The 24440-nt window shown below is 40.8% G+C and overlaps 1 protein-coding gene and 1 long non-coding RNA gene across 2 annotated transcripts in view; one reads left to right on the top strand and one right to left on the bottom strand.

Moving 5' to 3' along the window:
* Positions 1-6078: 6078 nt before the first annotated feature.
* The window catches only part of CNNM1 (cyclin and CBS domain divalent metal cation transport mediator 1), a 66016-nt gene continuing 47654 nt past the window's right edge, over positions 6079-24440 (bottom strand). The window contains exons 8-11 of the mRNA XM_072627014.1: positions 13405-13588; positions 13092-13241; positions 10725-10847; positions 6079-8629 (exon numbers count right to left, since the gene is read on the bottom strand). Coding sequence (XP_072483115.1) covers positions 8550-8629; positions 10725-10847; positions 13092-13241; positions 13405-13588 — 537 coding nt within the window. The 3' untranslated portion in view covers positions 6079-8549. The remainder of the gene's footprint in view (positions 8630-10724; positions 10848-13091; positions 13242-13404; positions 13589-24440) is intronic.
* LOC140516084 (uncharacterized) lies at positions 13470-23783 on the top strand. Its single transcript, XR_011971283.1, has 4 exons — positions 13470-13556; positions 14823-18654; positions 20875-20989; positions 22369-23783. It is a non-coding gene; the product is annotated as an uncharacterized lncRNA (long non-coding RNA).

Raw genomic sequence — 24440 nt, 5'->3', positions numbered from 1 at the left:
TAGTATTTAAAGTCCTGTACAAACTAGTTCCAATTTACCTTTTCAGTTTTATTTCACATTATTCACTTTAAAATTCTGTGTCAAATAAATCAAACGTACAGCTGTTCTCTAAGCTCAATTCCATTCCATGTCTCCATGCATTTACACAAACTTCTGCCTCTCATAATCATCATTTTCCTTATTTATGGCTCAGTTTAGGTGTTATCCCTTCTATAAATTCTTTCTTGATATCCCCACTGATTAGTGTACTCTCCTCCCTTAAGTAAACTTACTACATTTGCTTATCTCTGCATACTTATAAATTTCCTAGCAAAATATAAGTTTTTTGAAGCATGATCTGCTTCATTTTTGTCTTTGTTACCATTCCCTTGACATAGTAGACACTTAATAAGTGAGTTTAATTGAATAACTTTAATGAATGATGAGTCTCATAGAACTTTGTCTAAGTTGACAATTACATTAATCACCATTTGAGTGTGGTTAGCAATTAATACATTCAGCACATTTATCCAATCCATATTCCTCCATTTTGCCTCCAAAGATATTACATTTGAATGAAATAAAAATTTACTATGTCTTTAGCAGTAGCCTGATGTACTAATCAGTCCCGGTAACTATCTAAAAAGAAAATTAAGTTATTTGATATGACTTGTTTTGAATGAACCTACGCTGATTCCCAGTAGTCATCACTTTCTTTTCTGTGTGTACACATCCCTTTTCAATAACGTAGTCTAGAGAGTTTGCTATGATCTAGAATTGGCACCAGCCATACTTATCTGTATTTTTTTCTTCATTTTTTTGGTCCTGTTTTGAAAACCAGCAATACTTGTTTTCTCCATTCTTCTAGTATTTCTCCCATTCTTCATGATTTCTCATGGTACTGTGATTAAATCCATCTGCAATTTCTTTGAGTATTCAGATTTAATATGTCTAGGCCTAGAAGTTTGAACTCCAAATGTTGTAAAGTGGCCAGGTGATTTAGCCAAGATCCAGTCACCTTTCTCAGGCTTTAGTTTTGATTTTTAGTTTTTTTCTACTTTTCCAGATTACAGATTGTTTTCCTTGCTGAAGAAAATGGAAGCAAAATAGTAGTTACATAATTCTGCCCTCCTTCCATTTGAGAATACTACATGGACTTCCTCCAAATAACCAATCCTTGCGCCTTTGTCTTCTCTTTTATTGTTCATCGCATCTCTAAAAGTTTAGACTTAGCTCACTGGTCCTTGAGCTTAGAGCTTACATCATCTTTAGGTGGGTCCATGCTACCATTTTGCATTGGTCTTAGGCTGTAAGTTCCTCTTTCCATTTCTTAAGAGTGCTTTTTTTTTTTTTTAAAATCTGAGCTCATAAGAGAAATCTCCATGTAGCTATATTAGTTTCTTTAGATTTTTCTGTTTTTTCTTTTTGCATTAGGATTATCCACAATTGCAGTTCTTTTTTTTTGAGCCCATCTATTTCTTTTAGAGGCAGCTAGATGGTGCAATGGATAGAATGCTGGGCATATACTGGAAGACCTGTGTTCAAATTCTGCCTCAAGACACTAGCTGTGAGACCCTGGGTAAATCACTTGAGCTGTGAAACCTCAGTTTCCTCCTCTCTAAAATGGGGATGATAACACCCACCTCACAGGGTCATTATGAGGGCCAAACAAGACACCATGTAAAGTACTTTGCAAATCTGAAATGTGCTGTATAAATGCTAACTAGCATTTTAAGCAGAATTCCCTTTTAGAGACATTGGCCAGGAGATCAGTTTCTATGAATTGCTTGCCACCTGCTTTTTTAAATCTGAGGGTACACACGTAACTATACCCAGTATTCTCTTCAGTTATGAATCCCAAGGAGATTTAGTGATTTTGTCTTAGAAATCTCATTACTTTCATGACACCAACCTTAATGGTCTGAATTTTAGGGTTCCTATTGAAGAACCTCTCCCAATTTGGCTTGAACATAAAATATTCTGTACTTGAATGTCTTCTGACTTGGTAGGACTTGTCAGAGCTTCATGGCCCATTGGTCTAAATTTTGAGTAGAGAGGGGCACCTTTTCCCCTGACAGTGCTGGGATAGGACTGGAGCAGTTTCTCCACACCAGTGCCTTATGGAGCACATTTTTTCTTTTCATAGAATCTGGTTTTGTAATTTGCCAAATAGGATCTTCCCATTCTTCAGGTTTACTATGTTTGCACATGACCCAAAGTTAAGGAAAGCTAATATGCCAGATTTCAGAATCAGAATCCAATAAGATCTCAGCAGGCAAGATCACTGGTTCATATCTTTATAAAGATTAAATTTAATAAATATAAAGTCTTTAACTTTTTTTTCCCCAAAAACATTTTCACAGGCACAAGATAGTGAAAGTATGTCTAGATTGCAGTTTGGCTGAAAAAGATCTGGAGATTTTAGCGTCCTTGCAAGGTCATTATGAATCTAGAGGATGACAGGGCCACCAAAAAAACTAACGCAGTCTTAGGCTACATTCAGAAAGCATAGTATCCCAGGACTAAGGGAGAGCAATAATCCTTCTGTGTCCTGGCCAGTCTACATCTAGACTACTGGGATCTGTTTGAGGCTTCATGTTTTTGGTTAGGAACTGACAAACTAGAGAGAGTCTAGAGGAAGGCAATTAAGATTACGAAGGTTCTTAAGAAAATGCCACATAACGATTGGTAGAAATTTGAATACTCTCTGGATATCCCTCCTGGTTCTACCTGTCTATTCCTTCTCAGTCTCCTTTGCTGACTCATCCATGTCTTGTCCCCATGTATGAGTTTTTCCTACCATTCTCTGGCCAGGGCTCTTCTACCTCTATATACTCCGGATTAGTAACTCATCATCAACCATGGGTTTAACTATCATCCCTCTGAAGATGATTCAAATCTATATGTTCAGCCCTGGTCCCTTCTAAGCTTCAGTAGTGAGTCATCATTTGCCTATTGGACATTTCAAACTCTCAAATTCAGCATGTCCAAAACTGAACTTATCTTCCCCACTCCTACCCCCATTTCTTCCTTCTAAACTTCCCAATTTCTGGCAAAGGTGCCACTATTCAGTCTTCCAGGTTTGTAACTTTGATAGCATCCTTGATTCCTCATTCTTCCAAACCCCAACATGTTGAAACAGTTTCCAAATTCTGCCATTTCTATCTCCACAATTTCTTGTATCCAACGCTTTGTCTATTCAAAGAATTAATACTTTAGTCCAGACCCTCGTTATCTCTCAACTAGATTATTACAACAGCTTCCTTAATAGTCTCACTATCTCAGCTTTTGTACCAGTCTAGTCCATCCCAAACACTGCTGCCAAAATAATCCTTCTTAAGCAGAGATCTAACCACATTAATCTCCAATTCAACAACAGTGGCTTCTTATTGCGTCCAGGATAAAATAGAAACCCCTCTCTTTAGTTTTAAAGCCAACTTACCCAACCTGTTTTTTTAGCCTTGTTAGACATTCTCCTTTGCATATTCTACAGTTTGGCCAAATTGGCCTTTTCTGTTCCTCAGACAGAACACTCCATCTTCTTTCTGTCTTTGTACTTTAGCACTAGTTATCCCACATTCCTGGAAAGCATGACCTCCTTATCTTAGAGAACTTCTCTTCCTTTAAGACACAGCTCTGGCAAAATCTGCATGAAACTTTTCCTGATTCCTCCAACTGCTAATGTTCTTTACCTGCATTTGAACTTTTTAAAAAATTTATTTGTTTATATATGCACACATACACATATATACATATAAATGTCACATGTCATATATGTATGTGCATGTGATTTTCTCCTCTATTATAATATAAACTCCTTGGGAGAAGGGATTGTTTCATTCCTTATACTTGTATCTCCCAATACCTAGCACAGTGCCTGGAACGTTGTAGGTGCTTAATAAATGCTTGTTGATTGACTGAAAAGAAAAATTGTAGTAGAAAAGTCTTATTTGATAGGGTTTGATAGGGCCCATGATACCTATTTTCAAGATTTTTAATTTGCCCTGTGGGAGAAGGATTAAGCTTCTTCTGTCTGCCCAGAGTTCACCATTAGGAGTAATGAGCAGACATATGGTGAGTCAGGCATAGGATTGTGGGAAACTAATATCTATCAGTTATCAAAGAGTGGGACAGCCTGTCTTTGAACATTTGAAGGCTGAGTGGCCATCTGCTGGATGTTGTAGAGGGGTTCTTATTCAGATATAGATTGGAAAATGCCCAGGCCTCTGAGGTCCCTTCTTGATTCTGTCTGTTCTCAAATATGTGTGTGTGTGTGTGTGTGTATGTGTGTGTGTATGTGTGTGTGTGTGTGTGTGTGTTTAGCCCCATCTTGGGTAATGACTTTGGAAAGACATTTCCTAATAGCAAAATCAAGTCTCAATTTGACCACCTCTGTGCACTCAGTGGGGTCATGATGAGATTTGGGGGGAATTTTTCAACCCAGAAGGTCTAAGGCCCTCTTGGGGAATAATTACTCCTATGTTGGTCCATTTGGGTGGAGGTCAATCAATCAAAAGGCAGAGCTAAAGGATAATAAAATGGGTTTTAATAGTATAACCAGCTTGGTAGACTGTTGCCAGTTGAGTGGTAATGATTGTGAGTCAAGAAAGAATGCTCACATATATAGGCTGTCACACAGCTCTGGGGTGACATTACCCAGGAAAATGAAAAGTTTAAATTGGCCTATGAGGTGGTAAAATTCTGTTACTTTATTTTGGAGGCTGAGTTATAGGGACAGGATGTCAGGTGATTTGGTGGAGAACATGTTAACCTTGGTGTCATAATGTTAGTTAACTTTCAGGGTCTTTAGGAGTTCCCAAAGATTATGTCTTTTCCATTTGGGGATACTTTCTCTGTATTTAATCTCATCAGAATATCCTGGTAGGGCAGGAGATGTCTAAGATAGTAGAGATCTCTCTCAGGATAGAAATCCATGGGGCTCATCCTAGCGCTTGCCAGCCTAAGAGAGTCTCTTTTTACACAGCCACACAATCCCATTTCTTTGATCTCCACATTCGTTTTCTTCTTGAGAGATGTTTTCCCCAAACTCCTAGTATCCATACTCATCTAATTCTACAAAGTATCCTATCTTCCTCTTGAGGTTAGTTGCAAGATTCCTTAGTTTTGCTAGTCACTGTATAAATTGTGATAGTGTCTTACAAAGTATATGCTGCTACTGTTGCCACTTTAGCAGGATCTCCACTATGTCCCATCTCCCTACTTTTAAAAGTGGTTTAGATTTCCCTCTGTTCCCTTGTAATCCTTTTCTTTCTGGATTGCTTTTTATATCCTGAGAAGCCCTGGTACCTGCTAATAAATCAGAGGGTTAAGAACATTTTTCACCCTTTCACCTAACTGGTGACCATCTCAGGAAGGAAAAAGAAAGAAAAGCTTCACCCTTACCTTACAAGTCACTTGAGTCCCTCTTTACACATCCTTTGTGGCTCTTACACTCAGTTGGGGCCCTTGGGAATCCTTTTTTAGTTGGATTGGCCAGGACAAGTTTTCCCCTTCCCCTTCCAACTCTCCTTTTTTTTCCCTCCCCTCCTCTTCTTCTCCTTCACTCCTCCCTTTCCTCTCCCCATTCCTTTCCCCTTCCCCTATTCTTGTCCTGTCCTTTCTTCCCTCCCCTCTCCCTTGGTAATTAACTCAGTAGAGTATTAGCAATTAGGACAATTAGCAGGTGTTACACTTCACCCAACAATGGCAAAAGAACTGAAGAAGACTCCATCCATCTTCAATTAAGGAGGTGGATGGATCCATTCTAACATTCTCAGGTGTCCTCACTAGAAATGGAATTAGAGTAGCTGCATGTGCCCTTTAATATATAGGAACTTGATGGAACCTGAATTGTTCTAGAATGGTCAGAGCATGGAATTGCTTTAGGAAAACACTGCTTTAAGAAATTCAAGCATAATCCCTTTGTGGAATATTGGGAACATCCAAATTACTTTGTCATTTGGGAATCTTATTTAAAGGTACACACAATAAAAAAAAAAAGACATTCCAAATCCTCCCGTAGATTGCAGTCATGGACTTTTCCCACCAGTGTGGCCTCCTAAGGTTGCATAGTTTATAGTGAAGAAAAATCAGCCACAATCCAGGGAAGACATTTCCATTTTATTTAAAAACTATTTACAATTTATTTGACCCTTCATAAATACTTTATCTAAAATCTTCACACAGAATACTTTTACCTGAAGAAAAATGAACTACTGGCTGGGGATTTGGGGGTGAGGAATGAGGTTGGGGGAGGGGATTGATGACAGGCTCTCCCTCTGATTTCTTCAACGGAGTAGAAGCAAAGCCAAGAGCTGGGAGCCAAGGCCTGACTCATGAGGGGAAGGAGGGAGCAAGGAGCCAAGTGGATGGTGTGTGAAGGGAAGAATTTTCAGCCTACATCTAGATCCCTCTGGCCCATGCATGAAAGGTAAGAAGAATAGGTAAATAGCTGCTCTGACTTAAACCACCTGACAGACCTAAACAAGGTTTTCTGGTCTTGGCCGGTGGCACTGAAAGCCCTGGGGTAATTATTAGACACTACATATATTCTTATGAGGCAAGAGGGTTTATGTGAGGTCATGCACCACTGGGCTGCTGGCCATGCTTGGAAGGAAAACGGTCAATGCCACATTGTGTTGGGCCATAGCTCACACACTGAGGCTCCTAATTCTCCTTCACCTCACTTAGAGGTGAGGCTTTCGTAACACCCACTTGACTGGGAAATTGGTCCTGGTTTGAGGGAAGAGAGAGGGAGGAATCTGGCAGTGAGCAGGCTTGTAGCCACTCTGGCATTTTCCAGGAGTCTCTGACAGCCTTTAAGAGCCTGACTTTATTCATGGGCAAAATGGGTGGCCATCTGTGTGGTGAAGATGGACATTCCTCCTCCCCCCCCATGCTCTTTTCCCAAACTTTCCCTCAAAGCTGATGAAATCCTTTCCTTCACTTTGCTCCCTGGTTTCTGAGGTCTAACAGTAACATTCATTTGGGTGAACTTGCGCTCTTTTTAAAAATGCAAATACCCACTTTACATTTTAGTATGAACTAGAAATCTGATTGCTGTCCTCAGCACTCAGCTGAGATCGTCTCTGAGGGAATGAGAAGTTTTGAGTGGGTGGGAAAAGAAGTAGGGAGAGGCAATCCTGGAAAATAGAGTACTTGAGGGAGGGCTAGTGTTGGTGAAGCACCTAAGGACAGGGTAAATTCTGGGTACCTTGAGGGCACCAGGCCCCCAAGGCAACAGTTAGAAAGGAGATGGGCCAGAACAAAAGAAGGGAACCAAAGACAAAAGACCTCTATAGGCACACTTATTTCTGACCCAGGATGCCAGGGCATCCCAAGATAGTCTTTGCACCACTATATACCTATTTCTGAAAACTGCTCTTCCTCAGGATCCCTTGAGAAAGAGCAGAAAATGAGCAAGGCTGCTAAGCTGGCCAGCCAGTGTAGCAGTGAGAGGAGGAGGGGGAGGAGGAGGAGGGGGAGGAAGAGGAGGAGGAGGGAAAGAAAAGGAAAGAGAGTGTGAGAAGTGATCCTCCAACATTCCTGGGGATGCAAGCTGCAATTCCTTGAGAAAGAAACATACCTATAGGTCACTCTCTTTGACTGACCTGGCACTCTTTGGTTTCTCACATAGCAAAACTCATTCCCATAACTGTTTACAAGTTTCTTGCTACTTTCCTTAAAGGCTGAAATTTCATCTCTTGGCTTCCTTTGGCTGATCCACATAAGCTTGTCTTCCAGCACAGATCTGTAAATTGATTGGTGACTGCTGGGTGCTGCACAAGGCATACAGAAGGTGTGGCCCAGCCCTTTATTCCTGAGAGACAATAGTTACTCAAGGATCTTTTGCTACCATGCCCCAAACCAGCTTGGATACCTGCATGCCTCTGCCACCAGAATCCTTTGTGAGCAGGAAATGGACCACTAGAAGAGGTTTTAAGTGCTTGAAGACAATACTGAAATATATAAATATAAATATATATGCATATATGTACACACACACATACATGTATATATGTGCATGTGTATATATGACATGTAAATATGAAATTTATTCAAATAATGCTTTGAAACCTCCCTCTCCTGGGCCAGTTCTGTCACCTGCCTCACCATCCTCTGGCCCACCCGGAGCTGAGTCATGTGCAGATGTTTCATTTGGGTCAACAATGGCTTTCTTTCCTAGAGAAAGGGCCAATGAAGTGAAAACAGATGGCCTAACCCAGCACCAGGGGATCCCAAAGATCCACCAGGGAACTGGAAGAGATGGGTGTCAAAGGGAATGCTGGTAAGCTGTGGTCACTTCTTTACTGCATGGTGTCAAAACCATTTCCATAATGTTCCATTCAAGGCACTGGTTTCCTTTACAACATCAGCAATGCTCTGAGCCAGAATGGAGGTGAGAAGAAATATTTGCTGAAATTGACAGCTAGGAAACATGGAGAAAAAAAAACAACATAGCGCCTTATTGCCTTTGGCAGGTCTCTGGGGATGGAGGAGATGATAGGATGGTCTTTCCCAAAGCATGTGGAAATCCATCCACCCACCTATTGTTCAAGCATCCCTTCCTGTCATGTGATTAGAGGTGTTAAATTGGAATTCTCCTCAGGGGTCCTCTCCCCATCTGGCGACCTCTTCCTTTTCCCAACACCTGAAAAGACATTATAAGATTCAGGATCCATTTGTGAAGCATTTTAAAACCTTGTATTATTTTTAAAGAACTCATATCTATTACAATACATTTCACTTCCCTCAGAAAATAAATAAAAGAAACTGTCAGGCCTAGAGGCCTGTGTAGGCTACCCGAGTCTTTCTTACCTCACCTCCCGAGGTCTTCGGCTGGCCACGCCGGATGCACATATGAGAGAAAGGACGTTCCAGAGTCGAACAAGGGTTGAGCTTTATTACAGGGTCTAGTTACAAGTGCAGGGGGATCTTCCTTAGGAGGAAGAGGGGGAGATTTCCTAAGGAGGCTAGGATCTTAAGGGCTTGGAAATAGAAGTACAAGCGGGGAGAGAGGGGGAGGGGAGAGAGGAAAGAAGAGGAGCGGAGCCTACTGTCCTCTTGGCTCCACACGTGCTAAGAGAGCTTTCAGGCTTCCTCAATCCTACTTAACCTTCAGCCGCACAGTTTGCATCTCAATACCATGCTGTTAGGTAACTAGGTGTGCTCCAATCCGGGACAATCTCGAGGGCAGGGAGACTCCACCCATCATGTATCTCCCGGGGAGAGGCGGAAATACCCGAGCTAGCCGAGCTAGCTCAGTCTGACCTTCTTGAATCCCCGCTGTTCATGGAGGGCCTCGTAAGACTCTAAGATTTAGAAGTCCCACTTTTAGCTGCCCAAGACCGTCCACACGGAATTGAGCTTCCAATCCCAACACATATCTATTACAATACATTTCACTTCCCTCAGAAAATAAATAAAAGAAGTAAAAACATGACAGGTTGGACTACAGTGAAGTAATCCCAACTTGAGGAGGAAGTTAAATCCTAGTTCAGTGAAATAAGGGAGCAATCCTCACATTTGCCATTATATAAGCATTTTGGACAGTGATGGAGGGTTTCTTCTTAGAAATAATAAGGTGCTTCTGTCTGAAAAGGAGGTGGACAAAATGAAATGACCCATGGTTCGAGAAATGGCAGCCACTGATCACTGAACTGAAATTTCATGGGGAAACTTAAAGCCCATGGTGCACCTTGTAATACCTATTTCCCTCCCAGTTATACAGTAAGCTCCTTGTGATCAGGGATCGTTTGCCTTTCTGTACCTACCGAGGTTAGCACGGTGCCTGGCACCTAGGAAGCTTGCTGAATTGACTCTCTGTCAGAGATTATTTCTCTTTTCTTAGCCTTCACATTCCATGTTGCCCTTTTAGGGTAACTGCTCTAATATATCTTGCTAAACCAAGAGTCCCTTGTGTTGGTGGGAGCAGCTGAGACTCAGGTCCAGTTGCCAGGAGTCTGCCCAACGAGCAGTGCATATAAGGACAGTGATTGGACCAGAGATTTCCGTGGGAAAGGGAACTCCCTTTAAGGGTCAACAATACTGGTGAACACATTCTCTGCAACATATAGCATTATCAAGCTGCTTGAGTCACCTAGAAGTTATTTGTCTTGCCCAGGGAGTATCAAAGCCAGAATTAGAACCCGGCTCTTCCTGACTCCAAGGCAAGCTCTATCCACTATGACAAACTGTGGGAATAATAAAGTAAGATCTCTGAGGAAATGAGTAAGTGCTCTACTAAAAAAAAATCAATTTGGGTCAGGGGTAACTTTCTTCATACAGTGGACAGAGTGCTGGCTTTGAAGTCAGAGGGGAACCTGAGTTCAAATCTCATCTCTACCACTTGCCACCTGTGTGATCTTGGGCAAATTATTTAACCTTTCTGGGCCTCAGTGTCTGTATCTATAAAATGGGATGACTGGACTAGATTACCGTTAAAGTCTCTTTGAGTTCTAAAACTGTAATCATTATTTATAGGTATGGACTGTATCTAACCTTGGCTACATTGAATTTATTTCTTTTAGTTTGTTTGGCAAGTTAGTTAATGAATTCTGGGTACTTACTGAATGGAATACTTTCCCAATGGGGCAGTAATAGTCCTAAGGCCACTGGTAAAAATAACAGTCCCAGTTCTGGCTCCTTCAAAGTCATCCAGTGACTGTCTTGGAGACAGATCCTACTGTGCATCTCCTGGGCTTTCCCAACCAAGAGACTTTCCAGTTGGGTGGGGATCTACTCACTTAAAGTTCTCAGCAACTTCTTGCCCAGCGTCTCCTCAAAGTCACTGCTAGAGGGGCTGGTCACACTCCCCAGGTTGCATTCCTCTGAGTCCAAGATGAGATTACAACATTCACTGTCTGTTTCTAAGAAATGAGGAGGGAGAAGGGAAAATGGGAAATAAATTTAGGATTGTAGATTTAGTGCTAGAAACAGTCAATCTTAGAGAATGCCTAGTAAATCCCCCCTCTCTTTACAGATGGGAAACAGACCCAGAGGGTTGAAGTGACTACAGTCACACAGTTAGTAAACAGTAAGGATGAAATTCGAAACCAGGTTTTTTGATTCTAAGTAAACTATATTTTTCACTGTACTACACCAAACCCACTCCACATTGGGAACCAAACAAAATTACCTGGTTCTCTTCTGGTCTTAGCAAGGTAGCTTACTACCTAGAAAAATGTTTCTCAGAGCTACCCTTAAAATATAAAGGGTCCCATTCCACTGGGGTTTAGGGATTGGCATCATTTTCAAAATGTGAGAGAGATGAAATCAGGCTCGTAAGTTGAATCCTAGGATCTGAGGCCATGGGGTTAGGAGTCCCAATAACAATGAGGCAGATTTTGGGGGTACTCACCTGAGGAGAGATTGGCATAACATTCATCACAAGAAGGAGGGGAAAATGACTGGCCAGAGCGAAGGAAAAAAGGCTACCTGTTGTAAATCTAGAGGGTTGACCTATGGGTTGGGTTGAATTATTCTGGTGGAGAAAACTTTTGCTGATTCTTTCCTATCTTCTCAAAGATTTAATATCAATGAAAGCAGGGTCTTGTTGAAATTTTCTTTCTCCTCAGGACATAGCAATAGCCTGTATTCAGTATGAGTAATCAATGTTTACTGAATGAATGGTTAGCTAAGTGCTCATGTAACAGCAATATGAGTGGAGTACCAAACCCCGCCATTAAGTCAGGAGACTTCCTGTTTTGCTGAGAGGGAACCTGGGATTAGAAGAATGAGCCAAAGATTTTGATCTAAAGAGTCCAGGTGGGAGATTTCTGTATGGGGGTCATAAGGTCCTTTCAGGGGGTCCATGAAGGAGAAACATTACGATATTTTAATGTCCATAGAGTATAATAACAATAGCTATAACACATATAAACAAAAACTCTTTGCAGGGACCCCTCAATAATCGTTTATAGTATAAAGGGGTCCTGAGACCTAAAAGCTTGAGAACCACTGCTCTAGGTGAATAGATCACCTCACCTAGAAGGGATAGATTAGGGTTGGGTTGGATGATTTTAGTTAATGATAGAAACTGAGGAACCTCTCACTTGAATTATTCAGATTTATTTTATAAACTATTGTACTTCCATTCTCCTGATGTATTATTTCTGAGTATATGTATATGCATATATAGACACGTATGCATGCAGGTATACATTTATATAATGCAACACAATATGTATATGGGCATATGGATATACATCCATCCATACCTACATGTTTTTCCTTCTAAATAAGCTGCAATTTTGTGGTCTGGATCTTTATAAGGGGGTAGAATGTCAAGGAGGAGGTGGACACTGGGCCAGATATGGTGGCGATGTTGACATCGTTGATCTCAAAGTGGCTCAGGGACCAGGTAGACCCAGGAGGCTTAGTGTCTTAGGTTAGGGTTCTGTGATTATGGTCATTCAGAAAGTAGAGGTGAAAAAGTCCTCTGGGTTCATTAGAGTCAGAGGAGCTAGTGCCTGGGAGGTTAAGTCTGGGTGGAGTTCCACAAAGTAGCCTTGCCACAGGATCACTAAGAGCCTGAAGAAGGTCCAGGACTTGGAAGGTCAGGATAATAACTAAAGCACCTACAGAATGAAGGGAAATGAACTTCTCATCTGGGAGAAAGAATTAAGTCAAATCCCAATGTTCCCTTCACTCAGCCTCACTGGCCACTCTCCTACTAATGGGTAATCATTCCCATAGTCCTTTTGTAATAGAAAGACCACCTCCCCCCAGGTTCCAATCACTGTTCTGCCACTTACCAGACAAGCAGCATAGATTGGGTAGAAGGTTGGACTTGGGGGTTAGGAAGACCTGAATTCAAATCTTGCCCCTGACACTAACTAGCTGTGTCACCTTAGGCAAGGAACTCAGCTTTTTTTGCCCTCAGTTTCTCCATCTTCTAATGGGAACGAAAACAACACCTATGTCACAGGGTTATTGTAAAGATCAAATGAGGAAGCAAGCATAAAGTAAATAGGAAACCTTAAAACACTACAAGACATCTGTGACCTGAGAAAGTCATTTTGTCAGAGTCTTGGTTTCCTCCCCAGTAAAATGGGAGAGAACATGGTACATTAGACAGTCTCTAAAATCCTCTGAACCACTGCCCATCTGACCTGGTCTTGCTGGAAGAGAAGTGGCTGGGAGCACAAACTGAGGGCTTCTGCTCTCCTCCTTGGTATTCAGCTCCTCCTGTACAAAGGAAATCTCTTCCATCTTCAGGTACACTGCTTCACAAGGACTCTTCAAACCATCTGTCCGGCTGCCTGTAGAAGACACCAAACCACTGCATTGATCCAGAGTGGTCCAGAGGCCCTGCTTGAGGACATGAATGGCAGTGATGGGTTGGCAGCCAGAGAGTCTGGCAACTCCTAATTCCTTGGCAGTTTCCTGTGGATGCTGCCCCCAAGACCTGCCCCATTAACTTACACTGAAGGCTATTCCTGTCATTGAGAAGTGTGATGGCAGGGTCATCCTTAGGGGTCTGTGGGGTTCCACGAGAAGTTGGTGCCTTGGTGGAATCTCCATCAGCAAAAGCCTCCATATCTGGAGATTGAGGGGAGCTGTCCATGTGGCAAGCGGTGAGTGCATTCTGATACTGTTGTCGAGTGATCTAAGAGAAAACAGAGAGAGGGACAGACAGTTCAGGATGGGCTACCATGTCATCCTAGGCCAAGAGGCAGCACCATTTAGAATATCTACCACCTGGCCTCTGAACCTACACAATGGGATGACAAATACCCAAAAGAGCAGGGACACCCTGTTCAAAAACATCCCTTCAACGCATGAGAAATTCTTCCTGAGCTAGTAGTAGAATTTCAAGCAAGCCTTAAATAATATTTTCTGAGCCTGTTAACTCAATGTCAATACCAGCCTTTAATACTTTCATGCCAATTAACTGAACAAGCATTAGAGGAACACAGGGTTCCTTAGGGTAATAATATAAAGTCTAAAAAGAAGGAAAAGGACCCTGAGAGCTGGCTTCAAGGGGCTCTCTTCTGGAGGAAGGATTAGACTTTTCTGTTTGGCCACAGAAGGCCAAACCAGGAGGAACAGGTGGCCATTGCCAAAAGATAAATTTAAATTTTATAAAGGAAAACTTGCTAACAATTAGGACCATCAAAGAGGAACATTTTCCCTCGGGAAGTAGCTGGATTCTCACTCACTAGAGGTCTTCAAGCTAAGGTCAGATGATCACTTGTCAGATATGTTGTATACTTACATAATATATCAATCAACCAATGCTGATTGATGGATTGATTGATAAGTGCTATCTAACTGTTCAGGTCTATGGGTTGGGTATGGTGAATGTAAATCGATTAGCACAGTACCTGGCAGGTAGTAAGAATTATATAAATTTTAGCTGTTATCATTATTATTATTCCACAAAATCTAATTAAGAAAAGAAAATGGGCGAGAGGCTAATACGTAGACAGTCTATAGAGAATCTCAACATTCCAAAGGACCTTAATGTCCATCCATTACAACCCATCCCTGAAAAATAATCCCCTCAGTATGACACCCAACAAGTGGTCATCTAGCCTTTGCTTGAAGACTTGCATGAAAGAGGAATTAATACCCTCCTGAAGTACCAGGTTCATGCCTTTTAGCACTGAGATTCTGTGATTCTGCTCTTTCATCTAAGTCACCGCTTAACCATAAAACACCCAGGCCCCACCTAGTCTGTGGCATATGTCACCCTTACCACACCTCCAGAAACAGCCTTGTTTTGGGAAATCATTTTGGTATGTCTCAGATCACAAAAAATTCTCACAGACATAAAGAAATGCCAGGGCTGGAAGGAACCTTCAGTGACTGACCTAATCAAACTCTTCTAATTTTTACAGATAAGGAAAATGAGACTCCTTGGGAAGAAGCAACTTGATTAAATGGCCAGTTGTAGCCCAGATGGGAGATGAAACCAACATGGCCCCCTTCAGGTTATCACCCCATAGCTACAAAACTCTAAAGTAACACATTTATATAGAGTTGTACAATAAAAAAACAAACCTTTCTTCCTTATAATCACCATACTAATAGAAAGGGTACAACAAGGCCCATTTCCCTATAACTATTCCTCATTGTGAAAATATTAGTCTCCCTGTTTTGCAAATGAGAACACTGAGAACCCAAGTCATGTCAGAGCTATGACTCAAACCCAGGTCTTTCCTAACTCCAAGAAGAACATTCTTTTTCTATTATGTCCCATGTGTTTACAGATTTTTTTTTAAACTTGAAATTTTTCTTATAACACATTTTAATACATAATTTCTTTCTTCCCCTTGCAGTTTTTGGGGGTACAATTTTTGATGTGCAGTATTTCCAGATCCAAAATGGAAACAACAATGGAACAATATCAGGCGCATAGTAGGCACTTAATATATGTTTACTGATTGATTAAAGTAATGCTTATGTCACAGTGCAAATCTTGAGTCATCTGAAAGAGAGACATGGAATAAGAGTGAGCCAAGGCTTTAATCTGGGTGGGGAGCAGTTACTGGCACCTGCGTACCAATGTGGCACTTGTTATCCATGACTTTGACTATTATTTGGCACTAATTAGCTATATTACTATAGGTAAATAACCTCTCTGAACCTTAGGATTTCATAATTCTACTCGATTTCTCTGGGCAAAACGAAAGTCACACTGTTGAAAAGTGGCAAGTAGCAGGTCACCCTCTGGGACACTTTTGTGTTTGAGCTTGTTTGATGCTGGTTCCATGTGAAAGGACTTTCCTGAGTCAGAAAATGAAAGAGAATAGTTTTCAACTGTTTCAGGAACCTAGGTGTGGTCTTTCCTAGGAGTAAATGAAAGATTTTCTGGTTCATCCAAATCTGAGTGGTTTCTTACTTTCCTGTGAGTCACTGGCTGCTTTCCTGCTGTCTCCATCTCTGGCTGAGAGTTCCTCATGGGCCAGAGCCTTGGCCTCATCCCTGAGCAAACAGAGATGCTGGAAATCTCTAGTTGCATAAATTCTGGTTAGGGAAAAACTGAGTCACATTCCTGTTCAACGTAAGTTGGGATAACCGTTTCTAAGGAAAAAATTTATATATTTTGAATGTGCATGACTTTGCTAACAAGCAAAGCTTCAGGGAAGACTTTTCCCTATACTCACAGCTTCCTGAATGGGTAGCAACACCCTAGGCTCAGAATCCTCCCCAAACTCTACAGCCACACAACGTGCCTTTCCCTGACTTCTTCATCTGGGTACACAGAGCACAGGAAACGCTGAAGGGTAACTGGACAGGGGTCAAGGAGGGAGACAAGGTGTGACAAAAATTAGAGCTGAAGGTGCCCCATTAGGCACTTTCAGGTTATACACAGGCTGTCTGCTCCTCAGAACTGAATTCTCAGCCCTCACCACAAGTTTTTTCCATTGCTTTCTTTTTTCCTGCTAGACTGTATTTGCTCAGACTCAGTCTTGAAAAAGGCAGCTAGGTAGAAGAATGGATATAGCGCTGGGCCTGGAGTCAGTAAGACCTGAGTTCAAATCTGGCCTCAGATACTTACTAGCTATATGACCCCAGGAGAGTCACTTAGCCCTGTTTGCCTCAGTTTCCTCATTAGTAAAATGAATTGGAGAAAAAAATTGCCAACCATTTCAGTATTTTTGCTAAGAAAACCCCAAATGTGGTCACAAAAAGTCAGACACTACTGAACAGCAACAGCAAACTGCTGAGAAAGGAACACACAAGATGGGAGTGCCATCCATGGCCTTTAATCAATTCAGCATGGTTACAGGAAGTCTGGTTAGTAATTAGGAAGCATGTTTTATGAGACAATGAGAGGCAGTACGGTACATGAAACTCAGGATTTGGAACCAGTGAGCCTCAGTTCAAATCCCCATTGTACCACGTGATTTTTTTCCATAACTTCAATAAAAATTACTTCACCTCTTTGGACTCATCAGCATAATGGGAAGGGGGCAGACTTGTTGGCCTCAAAAGTCTCTAGCAGCTCTAATTTTTGCTCCTATGAATTCTTCCTAGGGAAATGAATGCAGTGAATCTCCTTGGACCTCAGTGACTCCATCTCTAAAACAAGAGGCTTGATCTAGAACTCTAGATAAACTCCAAGGGTCTTTGTAGCTCCCCAAATCTGTTACTATAGCTAAACTTGCATGGAATGTTGTTGTACCTGGAATCATATCATACGATTTTAATTTAATTTAATTTAAATCTGGAAAAAATCCCAGATGGCCATTTTGTCCAATCTCTTCATTTAACTGATGAGGAAACTGAGACCTAGGGAGTTGGAGTGACTTGCCTAAGGTCACACAGGTAGTGGGAAGTGTCAGCAGCAGCATCTGAACCAAAGTCTTTTGAGGTCAGAAGCAGTGCTCTTTTCTACTATATTATCTCAGGGTGAAAGGATGTTTTGTAAACAGGTTTCTATTTTTCAGCTCTGGTGAAATCTCTTATCACAGAATAGTGGAGATGAAAGGGACCTCAAGAATCATCTGTCTCAACCCCCTTATTTTACAGAGAAGGCATCTGAGAAGCCAAGTGACTTGTCTAAAGTCAAACAGCCTTTATATACAAATAATAATAACAGTGCAGCTAGGTGGTGCAGTGGAGAGAGCCCCTGGCCTGGAATCAGGAAGACTCCTCTTCTGATCTGGCCTCAGACACTAGCTGTGTGACCCTGGGCAAGTAGCTTAACCCTGTTTACCTCAGTTTCTTCATCTGTAAGATGAGCTGGAGAAGGTAGCTTACATTTTTATAGCACTTTAAGATTTTCAAAATGCTTCCTATGTATTATCTCGGGTGTGTTGACTCCTAGGTCAGTATACTTTCCCCTCTACTGTACTGCCTCTCTTGGTATTTACCAAATTTGCATCTTTCCCACCCCCTTTCACTTGTCTTTGTTATTTTCTGCTTATTTTTGTTGGAACAAAGGCTATTTTTATGTGGGATACTTTAAGAAAGCCTAGAAGGACTTCTTTACACCAAATATCTGCCATACCTATTATGCCTTTATTGAAAAAGGCCAAACGCTTCCACTAAGCCTGTAGCCCTGTGAAGCATACAGATGAAATGGCAAGGGAGAAACGGGGTGATGCCCACCTTGCCAGTCAGATCAGATAAATCAGCTCTCTAAAACATACTGGCTGGGTGACTCTGGGCAAATCACTTAACATCTCAGTGTTTGGGGCAACTCTCTAAGACTATCCTTTGCAGAGAAGGTGCCAGCATGCATTGGTAGAAGGAATTCCCTCTCCTGGGAGTTGTTTATACCAATAGAATCATACGTCCCATCCCTATCTCTATTGATTATGCCACGAGGCCTTAACTGATTAGTTGGTTTTTTAGATTACAGCACTGAAAGCTTCTTCTAAAATGGAACCAAGCGGGATGCAGGACTAATAAGTTTGATGTCAGCAAGGCCGGGTCTGGTGATGTTTGGAGTTTGGAGTCTTACTAAAATGGTGGACTTGAGTGGAGCATCAAAACAGGGCACCCCAACCAAAGAGGCAGCCTGTGCTTCTAGAAGATAAAAGGGTGACGAAGACAAGTCTTCTCTACTTTCATTCACCTCAATAAATGTTATTGACTGTCTACTACGTTCAATCTTCAAAGCTCACCAAAACCTCCAAAGTGAAGCAGGCTTTCAAGGAAAGCTGGCACTCACATTTGGGACACCCTGATAGATCTGGCAATGTGGCTCCCCCCCACCAGGTAAGCACTACCACTCAGATAATTATTAGGAGGTGGAATACCAGAATTTTCACAGCTGGTCATCCGTACGTCCCTTTCTACTGGACTGTTTTAGGTACGTCACCTTTACTACTCCTTTCCCAGTAAAAGCATCTAAGGCTTTTCTCTCCATGCTACCAACGTACCTGGCCACATTAGGTTGCCCTCCATAATCCCACTTAGGTGGCCTTTCTCAATCTCTTTAGGGGAGGTGACTCAACGGGACTCAGTGCTCCAACTACTGCTTTATAGTGTTGGGCTCACCTTCACCTGGTTGGCACCTCTGGACATCTATAAGACAGAAAAGAAGTCTGGTACACAGGCATTGAACCAAAGCTCATAATCAAACCTGCTTCCAAGATGGAACGAACTGATTTTTTCCACAAGTGAAGCCTTTCCCTAGTGCCTCCCTGAAGTGCATAATTTAAAGTACATTTCCTGACCTCTACATTACCAAACTAAGTATGGTTCAATTTTAGTCTTCATTCAAAAAAAATGACAGACTTGTAATATGGACTAGGCTTGCAAACAACCAGGGAGAAAACAGCTAGTTCTGGGCCCTGATATTTATACAGCTCAAGGATTGTTTTTTCTCTTTCTACTTTATAATGGTCAAGCCGAAGTTTAGCAATTAAATCTGAACTACTCTCCCTGTGAGGCCTAGATGTCTAAATTGTCAGCAACACATCATGATTAGAGTTTTTAGAGAGAGGAGAGGTGTTCTTTTTCATAATACCATAGACATGGGGCCCAAAGGTGATGGGAATGCTGGTGCGGGGAGGAGGCTTTTGAAAGGTAAATGCTTGATGAAGAAAATCAAGAAAAGGGAAGTCAAGAAAGAAAAATAAGGGGAAGAGATGAGGGGAAAGGAAATGAGAGTGGAGAAGGAGAGGGGAGGAGATGGAAGGAAAGGAAAAGGAAGGAAGAGGAAAGGAGAGATAGAGAAGGGAAAGGGAGGGGATGAAAAGTCATAAAGGATTTGTATAAAAAGAACTAGTTGAAGTGTTCAAGGCTGGACCTGACCAATAGATGTAACTGGTTATACAAGCAGGGTAGGGTAGGGGGACCTTGGAGAGAACTGTTGCAAAGGGTTTTTTCCAGAATTACCCAATCAGGCTTTCCCAATCCAATTTATTTCCAACAAACAGAAACAGTTCCTGCTTCCTTTTCTCTTTCCACAGAAGCAAATACTAGCTAAGCAATCCTTTACAATTTTGTTGGGGGGCTACAGGGCTGCTGTTATTTTGCAACTAAGAACAAGAAAGGGGCATTTTCAGGAAATTTAGTTTGACAGCTAGAAAGACCAGAGACTAATCTTAAATCTTTGGGGAAAAAAACAATCTTATTAAGCTTGAATACCTTTCTTATATTGTCTGTTAGTATATAACTTTAAGGTTGCAGCTTTCAAGGTGTTTAATCAGCCTTATAATAAATACATATTACTATATAATGAAATAGACACTACATTATAAACAATAATAAATAGTAAATAAATATACCCTGTAATAAAAATAGACCCTATCATATTAAGTCCTTTTATACTAGGTGATGATAAAATAAATTCAAGGTCCTGTGGTTTAAACACAATGGCTTTTTATATGTTTTCTTTTATGGCTAGGCAAAGATTTTGTATCCTTCTTCTCATAAATGACATATCTCTTTATCAGAAGACCTAAACAACAGTAAAATAAAGCAATTAAAGATATAAAGCAGAGATCAGCAAATTACATATGTGTGTATACATACACACACATATGTACATATATATTGTATAAAAATACAATAAAACTTTATTTTAAAATGTAAAAACCAGTTTGAGGTCAGAGGTGGCACAAAAAGAGTCTGGGGTTCAGATCTGGTATTTTCATCATAGTTTGCCGACCCCTGAAAAGTATGGAGCCGTCTTTTAAAGTTATATAAATATCTAAGTGCTCTTTGTAAATTACGTGTTAATTCTCAACTCAAATTGATCACAGCTTAATCAAACACTATTGTTTGTGCCAGATAAGGATTGTGTTCCTTCTGAACTCCTGTAGAATCCTATCTTGCCACTTCCAGAGGCACCAATGGGACTTCTGGGCAATAATTGGGTATCAAGAGTCCTTGTAACTAATTCTCTCAGCAAGTCACTATGGACACTCCAGTTTATGGAATCATTCTGGTAACCACCCTCTTTCACTCTTCTGCTGTCATTATCCGCAGGTTCCCTCAGGGTTCTCCTTCCTCCCTTCTATAGGGCAGAAGAAAGACTAATAAAGATGAAGGCAATGTTCTGTTTCATTCCCAAGGAAGAACAAAAAACAGTCTCCAGCACACGGTAAGTGCTTAATAAATGCTTGCTGCCATGACTTAACTCAAACATCCTTTCATCCAATGTTTACTTCCTGTGGTAGCTGCTTGCTGGATAGAACTTGAATCTACCAAAAAGTAATATTTTTAGCAATAGCACGAGCTCACAAGCTGCCTTCTTTTGCAAAGTGTTATTATAAATCTTATAATAAAATAGAGCATTTCAAATAAAACATCTAAAGAAGCAGATTTGACCAGTTTCTGCTTTTCTCGAGTCCCTCCACATGTGATACTTTGTCTTAGATTCCTCAGTGGAAGAAAACATTTTAGCTATTTGGCTATGTATTTGTAGTGGAAGGGTGACCCTGAGATTTGAAAAAAGGACATTGACCTTCATTGTTGGCCTGTGACTCAGTAAACATTCTAACAGAGCTCTTCCAATACTTCACTGGTCTTAAGCAAATTTAATAAGGGTAAACTGAGGTACATGATCTCAGCAAAATCAGTTTATCAACAGTGACGCATATTACTATTAACAAAGTTGGTCAGATTGGTTGCCTCAATAAAGACAGCAACCCCATTGAGAAGTAGGGGACCCTATTTATTGACATACAAGAAAGAAGGGGTTTTGGTAGTTGTGGAACATTATGATTGGCCATACTAAGAAAGGTGGGCTGACATTCAGGTGAATTTCAGGTGACATTCAATCATGCCCCTCTCTGACAATTAAGAAATGTTCATTGTTTTTATGGGACCTATCTGCATCTTATAATCTTTGCTAGGGAATCAAAACTACTTGCTGTCTCCTTGAAAGAGATAAGCTCTCCCCTAAATTCACAAGGATTGTCAAGGACAGACAAAATATCTTTGGGGACCATACCAAGTTAACTCACTGGTATGAAAGATAAAAATTTTTCTTTTAATTATACTTTTAAACTAACTCAGAAGGAAAGTTAAATTCTTGAGCTTAACTTAAGGAATAGCAATGTGGTTTTAGGCAGATGCAGACTCAATTATAAGATTAATACATCATAAAATCAATTATAGAATCAATGCAAGTAGAAACTCAAGGCAATATTAATTTTGATCTTTTCATACCTGGGCTTTTTGTGCTTCCATTTCATTATTTGCAAAATGAGACTTATGCCAACACTATCTTTCTTCTCACCCTTCCTTACATGCTATAGTAATATCTGTGTCTTTCAGAAATTCTGAGGTAGAATCTGTAGGTCTTTCAGAAATTCACTAAGAAAGACACCTAGTTAAGAGTTATTTTTAGATTATCTGGTTAACATTTTTTTCCTAAGGATCTATAGTGTTGTCCCATGATAAACGTTATGGAACAAGCCACTGGACTTGGCATTTTTTGAGGAACCACTGAATTCCTATTCCCCATACATCCCCCAGGCCTATAAAAACTTCATGCTGCTCAAGAAATCTCTTGGCTTACAGTACCAAGAGCACACCCATCAAAAATGCCTCCATGAACATAGGATGATCTACTCCAAGTAGCCGACAAACTCTACCATGATCACGTCTTGATCACCAACAATAGTGAAGGAGAGAAAAATGGACAAAGCCCTCAAATAATCCAAGGACTTCTTGTCTTTATTCCCAACTTCCCTTGCTGCCAAAACTTTTACCATCACTGCTAATAAATAAAAAGTATCAGCAGCTCAGATCTTATAGATCTTATTGTCTTCCTTTTCTCTTATTCAACTCTGACAAGGGTTTGTATTAACAGTGAAATGGTTCCAGAGTTGGGAGGGCAGTCATGGAGAGTTATCTCATGAAGAAGCAGATGCATTCTGTAATTCAACTATAGTTTTAATTTTTAAGTGCTTCCATGTCTATATGCTAGCCTCCATACCCACTTTTTGAGGATCCCAGTGGTTGAGGCATCGGTGTGGTGGAAATAGCACTGGTTTGGGAGTATGAGGATCTGAGTTCAAATTTCAGCCCTCCTCCCTGCTAGATGTGTGATTGTAGACAAATCACTTTACCCCTCTGGGTCTCAGTTTCCTCATCAGTAAAATAAAGGGCTTGATGACTAATTCTAAATCGATGTTCCTCTGTTCTGCTACATGTACCTTGTTTCTTTTCATACACACTCATCCTCTAACCTCTCCCTATACAATGTGGTTTGAATAACTGATTGTGGTTTTAATATGGTGTTTCCCAAGTTTCTGGCTGTTATGCTCAGAGATATTCCCAAGAGACCACTCTCCTTTGTAAAACAGCAGACATTGCCTATTCCTTTGCTGCAACAGGGTAAGGTAGTTCTTTTCCTTCTTATATCTGTGATTCTGAAATGCCTCCTTTGAAACCCTGATATGGGAAGCGTGTGGTGAGGGCTACCCCATGAGTGAACACCCTGGAGATACTTTGCTGCTCTAAGCCAAGCTGGTTCAAAAGGTCAGCCAAGCACAGTGATAATGATGTTACTGTTGCTGCTGCTGCTAGCCTCAATAACTTGGATTTGTAAAGCACTTTCCAGTTGCAAAGGGCTTTGCCATCGTCAGCTCTTTTGATTCTCACAATAACCTTGGCAGCTAGCTCGCATAAATCATCCTACTGCCAGTATACTGATGAGAAAGTAATGGCCAAGAAAGGTTAAGTGGTTTGCTCTAGGCTGGATAGCTAATAAGGATGCTAGAACCTTCCCTTTTAAGATTATTTTCCATCACCTCTGAATATAACTTTTACGTACCTAATTATTTACACATTCTTTCCCAGACTCACTTGTAAATCCTCAAAGGCAGGGACTACCTTTCTTCATATCCCCAGTGGTATTTGGCATGGTATCTGGTACCCTGTAAGTGCTTAATAAATGTTTGTTGATTAATCAATAGTGGATCTAAGATCCAAACTCGTATCTTCAGACTCTTCAGTCCAGTGCTTTCCCCTCCTATACTATGCCCAGATCAGCAATAGACTTTAAACCATTTGCAGAATATAATTTCAAGAAAGCACGGTGTAGGAGGTTAAGGGGGTGTTGGGGGAAGGAGAAGGGAATAGGAGGAGAAAAAGGATATTTACTGAGTAGTTTTTGTATCCATGTCAACTTGAAATAAGAGGCATCATAAGCCTTGTTTTTATCTAATTACACATATATCTGTGGTGGTAATTTATTTTATGTGACATTTGAAGAATACACTTTTCCCCCATCATAACATGCTGATATGGAGTAATACCGGTTAATAAAAAGGGTTTTAGGCAAATATTGTCAACTTCTGCTTTAGATTATAAATCTTAAACCATTCTGATTATGAAATCATAATGCCTTCTCTTCCATACATGTGAACCTGAACACACCTGTTTTTATTATTATTGATAATGCTATGGTTATTTCATCCAGACTTGTTATTTAAATGGTATAGGTATTAAATATCTATGTGCATATATATTTCACTGGTGTTGGTATCAATATTAAATATATTTAGCTGGCATATTTAAATTGGTTTTCTAGTGACGAATCT

Source organism: Notamacropus eugenii, chromosome 1, assembly GCF_028372415.1.
Source record: "Notamacropus eugenii isolate mMacEug1 chromosome 1, mMacEug1.pri_v2, whole genome shotgun sequence".
NCBI lineage: Eukaryota > Metazoa > Chordata > Mammalia > Diprotodontia > Macropodidae > Notamacropus > Notamacropus eugenii.
The sequence above is the reverse complement of the archived record's forward strand: the minus strand, read 5'-3'. Positions and strand labels throughout refer to the sequence as shown.